The sequence below is a fragment of the Malaya genurostris genome, chromosome 1 (assembly GCF_030247185.1).
Source record: "Malaya genurostris strain Urasoe2022 chromosome 1, Malgen_1.1, whole genome shotgun sequence".
Classification (NCBI taxonomy): domain Eukaryota; kingdom Metazoa; phylum Arthropoda; class Insecta; order Diptera; family Culicidae; genus Malaya; species Malaya genurostris.
Genome location: NC_080570.1, coordinates 140,852,461 through 140,858,753, shown reverse-complemented (window position 1 = coordinate 140,858,753; position 6,293 = coordinate 140,852,461). Strand labels below are relative to the sequence as shown.

The following is a 6,293-nucleotide window of genomic DNA, read 5'->3' as shown; positions in this document are numbered from 1 at the left end:
GTGTACTTCAATACTGTTGCTATAAACGTTTAAGTTGAAAAATTTCGATTCTATTGGTAGTTAGATTATATAAATCCTTTCACAGATCACTGAGCTATGAGCTTTAAAAATACGAGAAAGGCAAACCTTAGAACGCTCTTGTGGAGTACTTTTGTATTCGAACAGAATGAAGGTGAATAGGGGATTTTGGAATAATTTAGGGACATTTACGAAAAAAATAGTTTTTCTTAGTGAAATTGATTAAATTCAAATATTATTTTATGAACTTCTTTGTGCAAGATTTTGCAAAGAAACTGTACTGTTTATTTGTTAATGCATTAAAATTTAGTCATTTTAGAGAGATTTCAATTCTGGGGTACAGCGTACGAAAGCGTTTACGTAAAAGAGGGGCCGTATCAGTTTTATTTCCTATAAATCCGAGCTTTTCCTTCTCCGTGAATATTTTTACGCGTTCAGAGTAGGATTTCATCTTCTATACTTGGATGTCTGTTCTCTGTGTTAACATGACCTCTCGCCAGGAGTTTGGACAAACTGCTAGGAAATATCGAGTAATTCAGACGTATAAACTCATTTCATTCCGATATAATCTCATCTAATCTGTTCAAGTTTATCATTCAAAATTAATGTTTATACATTTGCCTCCTTTTAACCCACTCAACCTCTTTTAAACTTTCAAAAATCTGCTAATACCGCACAATCCACCTAAACTTTTTTACATTTGTTCTTATCCACAAGCTGTATCAATCAAGTATTTTCAAAACAATTCTTCCTAAGTAAAATGTTGCCTCGTATAGGGAAGTACCTGTGATGATAGTAAAAAGTCGAGATTTCATTCATTTTGCATGAACCGAATGAACCATCATCAAAAGCAGTGGCATAAAAACGATAAGTTTCCAGTTGTTTTTCACATTATTCATCGTTTTTATCGTGCTCACGCACACAACACTACAGTTAGCCATCGGATTGCAAAATAAAAAATAGTTCGCAAAACTTTGCTCCGTTTTTAAATCGCAATCGTCATTGGTAGAAGCGTAAAATAGTAACATTCATTTCCAGTGTAACAAGTCAGTCGTGTAAGTATGGATTGAGCAGTTTCAGTGATTTCACTAAACAATCCAATAGAAAGTGACGAAAAACGCTCCATAACTCAACAAAGAAAGATATCAGCAGAAAAAAAGCAGGAAGCTGCCCCTTTACTGAAGGAGGTAATCCGCCCCTCCGCAAATTATGTGTAATATGTAGAGGATTTTCAAGGCCACTCGTTTCTTGAGTGACGGACAAACGACGTATTCCCAGCGGCTGTACTAATTAAACAATGGTGGGTATGAGTAATTTTACAATCGATCCTGCCCTACTGGGCGGAGGAAGCAGCAGTCGAAGGTTCGAATTAGAACGCAAAGCACTGGCCGAGGAGCTCCTGACGGTGGTGAAAGAATGTCAGAAAAAGTATGGAAGCAAAACAGAGCTTGCGACGGAAAGTGATTCAAGGTAAGATAAGCGGATTTGTAAACAAGTGGAACGTAAATATTTTCTTACTCTTTGATTATTGTAGAATTGTTTTGCTTTGCGATACATGGGAACGAGCGTTGTCACATGGATTAAAATCTAACAGTTCGGTTCTCAAAAACATGACCGACTTAGTGGCGAGCGGTAGTCTGGAAATACCTACTTTTTGGGATTTTGCTTTCAAACACTTGACCAATCACGAGAAGGAGCGCTTTTCCACGTTACGGCACGTTTGGACGAACGGTGGAAAAGCTAAGGCATTGCTACGGGCAATTCTGAATGAGCGGGCTATGGAACGATACATATTGATGTGGTTGGGGGACGAAACGATTCTTCAGGAAAGCTACGAAAATTGGTCACTGATGAGAGATGTAGAAATTACGGGTCTGCTACCAAATATGGCCGCTGGACTTAGCACGATTCTGTTCGCTATTGCAATTGATGCTCCGGAGTTGAATGCGGCGAATAGAATAAAGCCCGAAAAATTAGAACCTATCATAGCGACTCAACGTCCTGCTAATCCTACTCGTAAGGTAAATGTTATTCAACGGGACATATTGGAGGACAATGTGCTGCCACCGATTCTGAGCGTTGCCTCTTCTCATGGTCCCCTTCAACATCAGCGCTCAGTCAACATTGATATTATCAAAGAATATACTCACGTAGAAAACGTCCCGCCAACTACCAAGGAATCGTATTCCGTAGAAGATGCTTTGAACAGTCTCTCTATTGCTCACGAAATTAGGCAACAATCAACACCTACCAGGAGCAGTGAGTCTCAAGCTACCAGCCCAGATAATGCACTGGAAGCTTCCGAAGACAGTATTATGGGAAATATCTCGCTGGATATTTCCAACGCTGCAACGACGGCTTCTAGTACGTCTTGCTCCGAATTTTCCGCGAACGAAACATTGGACACGCAAGACATGGAAAGTTATTCAAAAATGTTGGAAAAACTAGAGCGAAGACTGGCTGATTCCGAGGAACGCTGTCAAATGCTAGAAGCTCGCGTCGCTGAGCTAAGCTTGTAGGAACCCGAACCAGAACCGTTTGTATTTGGATTTCATCTCATTTCCTACTTTCAGAGAAAACCACCGACTTCGCATGCTAACCCGTCCGAACCGGTTGTCGCTGATGCACTTCCAGATTTCAATCCCCAAAGCAATTCTCCGGACACCGATCAGCGCTCGGCGACGCGAACACTATTGCTACGAAATTCGGATAGCACCGGGATCGGATCGGGGTGCCAACGAGTCTTGGTCCGTTTTTCGTCGGTACAGCGACTTTTATCGGCTACACAAACGACTCCAACGGGAGTATCCCAGTGTCAAGTCGCTTGATTTCCCACCAAAGAAAAAAATCGGTAACATGGTACAGTATATTTCACTCGACCTATTAGTGTCTAGGGACAACAAGCCTTACCCGTTCCCGTACATTTCAGAATCCGCAGTTCGTCGAACAGCGCCGCCAACGATTGCAAGTTTATCTTAACAGTTTATTCATTGCCGTTTTGCCGGAGGTCTCAGCCTGCAGCACACGCTCCCAACTGGAACAAGTGTTTCCATTTCTTCGGGATGCGGTCCTGTAGGTACAGGAATAATTCCACATAAAACATACTCTCAAATATCATATACGAACGCAAACCGAGGAACTTGCCTGTGCATCGTAATACGTTTATTTTAACCCCACGCTTAGAAAACAGAAGACAAAAGTTAAGTAAATAGTGTTTCTAATACAGGTGTATTGGTCGGTGAGGCTCCTCTTTCGAACAGATAATAATAGCGGTTCCTTAGGAGCAACAGTTTATTGTGTTATATTAATAGTAAACATAATTTTTTTTATAAAAGTAGACACGAATCGAGTATTAAACGACATTTAATCGAATTATCTAAATTGTTTTTCCAAGAAGCGTTCCACAAAATTGTTTCATGTTTTAGCTTCTTTCTAATTTGTTTATTTTTGCGTTTCGTCTTCGACTCATCAATGCGTTAGCAGTCTCCTACATCTATGATCAAGATTTGGATCGATACAAAGAATCATAAACTGACGAAAAAGCAATCAAAAATTCCAAAAGACCATGTTTACAAGTAATAAATCTTATTTTCAGCGTCGATATGTGACAATGAATGAAAGATGGATCTATCATTCCACTTCTCCGTAGCGTCCAACAACACAACAGACAACTGTGGCGGTTATGGCTTCAGTATTTAGGGATGTACATAGTATAATCTTCATCAACTCTCTTTAGAACAGAAAAACAACCAGTAGCGAATACAATATAGCGTTGTTAGATCGTTTGAATGCATAAATCGAGGAAAAACGACCTCACACGTTGAAGAAAAACCATTGTTTCGCCAAGACAATGCAAGTCGATGAAAATGATGGTTAAATTGACCGAATTTTATTGCTTTCTCATCCACTGTATAGTCAAGATCTGTCCCCCAGAGACTACTGGCTGTTAGCTGTTCTAAAAAATTGCTCGCTTGTAAGAAATTAAACTCGAATGAAAAAACCAATTGTTAAATTTGAAGCCAGTTTTGAGGCAAAAGACAGATCCTCCTACAAGCATGGCATCGAAAAGTGAGAGAAGTGTTAGAATGACTGTGTTGCCCTTGAAGAAGATTGGACATGGATGAATAATATCTACTTTTAGCAAAAAAAGTTTTTTTCCTAAGCTCGTCACACGACTTATTGAGTGATGTGTTATTAAAAAAAAACAAGTTCTGAATTATAGAACAAAATTTTCGATATTCATAAAATGATTATCATAAAACGTGACCAATGAAATTCATTCAAACATTTTTGCGAATTTCATACGGCTAAGTAAGTAAGAGTAAGAGTAGAAATGTTGAAGAATTTCTCCTCTCTATCATAAAACCAACTTAACGAATGCATTTATAATCCTTATGTCTGAAAGCCATAATTGGGAGGGTCGATCAAGAATCGACTGGAATTTCAACGAATAATATAAAACTAATATTCGATTATGTAACTAATAAAATAATTCGAAAAATCTTATACGAATAATCGAATAATTACGCGAGTAGTCGATTAACAACTTTGATAATCGATTAGTTTAAAAAGTTATATTCGATTATTGAATAATCGAGTAACTCGAAAAATTCGACATCCCTAGTCATAACTCGTTCTTACGACTTTCGAAGATCATTTTGCCCTAGTGTGGGTCTATTTGAAAGCTCAATGTGGACAAAGATCAAGTTCAAATGAATTACAGAGAACACTTTCAGTCTTGGCGATAGAACTGAACCTTTTAATTATATTTACCTAATTTTGTTAGAAATAACTCTAGCAACACATTCGACATAGCTGAGCTGATGTGTAAGCTATGGTATGGTCGCAGATAACGTTCTAATGGTGCATGGTGGCCATATCCCATTTCAGAGAATTATTCGTATAAGTGACGTAACCGACAAAGTGCATATCTATCCTCACTTTTTTTTCGATACTGGCTAAAACAATTTAGATAATTTTTCTTCTTTTCTTTACGTTTCGTCTACAACAAACAAAAATAGTCATGTGTACTTCAGCTTAAACCGGTATCCTTGAGGTACCAAATCCCCTTAGTGATATTTTCTTGAAAGAATTCGAATATGCAACGCTTTTAATTATGTTTAAATATATTTTGGTTACGAAAGAAGCTTTTTAAAACGATAATCACAATCATGCTACGTTAAAAATTTTATGAGCATTTACAGAACCGACAGTGAAACTTAATATAAATAAATTCTGAAGCAAAAAAAAATTTAAAATTCACATAGGTATCATAAAAGTAAAGAAATCGAAAAAGGACGAAACTCTTTTTATGTTGATTTATTCAGTGGTCAAAAGCGGCCCTTACACGAGACAATATTATTGTCAATACAAGGAGTATTGACAATACTTTTGATCGTGTAATGGAAACTTCATTGGATTGACGAAAATATTGTCAAAAAATCACTGCTCATCAATCCGACAATACTTTTTCTCCAGAGAAGAAACTGTCTAATATGTGCAATGAACTCTTCTCTCAATGTTTCAATGTTCAGTTGCAATATTTGAAGCTTCAAACACTTGATTTGTTCGAAAAACTTGGACTCAAGTTACCAAGTCATTTGGATTGACGGTATTGACAATACTTTGAAAGTGAATAAAATGTGTATGCTTTTTGAAGATAAACTAACAATTCATCGACTAATCATAAATTGATCTGAGAATATACGATAATTTCTAAATACGATTTGAAACCAAAGTCGAAACATTCATCGATGTTTTTCTCCATTTGCTGTCAATGTTAGATTCGCCTTTCTTTGAAAAACAGCTGAATATTAGGTTTTACACGATGACGACACAAATGAACTGCCGATGAATCAAGTTCATCTTTGACAGCTGCCGGTGGTTTGTTTTGTTTTGCAACTGCAAATTTAAAATTTAAAATTGACGAAAAAGTGCCTGTTAATATCGTGTTTCACTGTGCAAAGAACTAAAAAGATTGCCCTGTGTGCGTTTCCAGCATCAAGGAGTGGTATTTGTATAAATCTGTTTAATGTGAGCTTAAATAAAATAAACCTAGGTTCCCCAGTGTAATAGTACTGTAATTGAGAAACCCGTTACACCAAAAGCGCCGTCTGGTGTAGAATGGGTGCGTAAATGCTCCTAAAATGCATGCATAAAGTTGCCTGCGCATTGAACACAACCACAGTAGCAGTGGAAAAAAGTGCACCCGTTTCTCACTAGAGGTGCTGTTAGTGTCACCGTACAGTGAGAAATCTATGTTTACTTAATTTATT

The 6,293-nt window shown here is 37.5% G+C and overlaps 1 protein-coding gene across 1 annotated transcript; it reads left to right on the top strand.

Moving 5' to 3' along the window:
• The first annotated feature begins 940 nt into the window (after nt 1-940).
• Nucleotides 941-3,393, top strand: LOC131425950 (sorting nexin-29). The gene is made up of 4 exons (XM_058588283.1): nt 941-1,488; nt 1,553-2,533; nt 2,592-2,877; nt 2,948-3,393. Exons 1-4 carry the CDS (start codon nt 1,316-1,318, stop codon nt 3,092-3,094), a joined length of 1,587 nt encoding a protein of 528 aa, XP_058444266.1. The 5' UTR covers nt 941-1,315; the 3' UTR covers nt 3,095-3,393.
• Nucleotides 3,394-6,293: the final 2,900 nt, after the last annotated feature.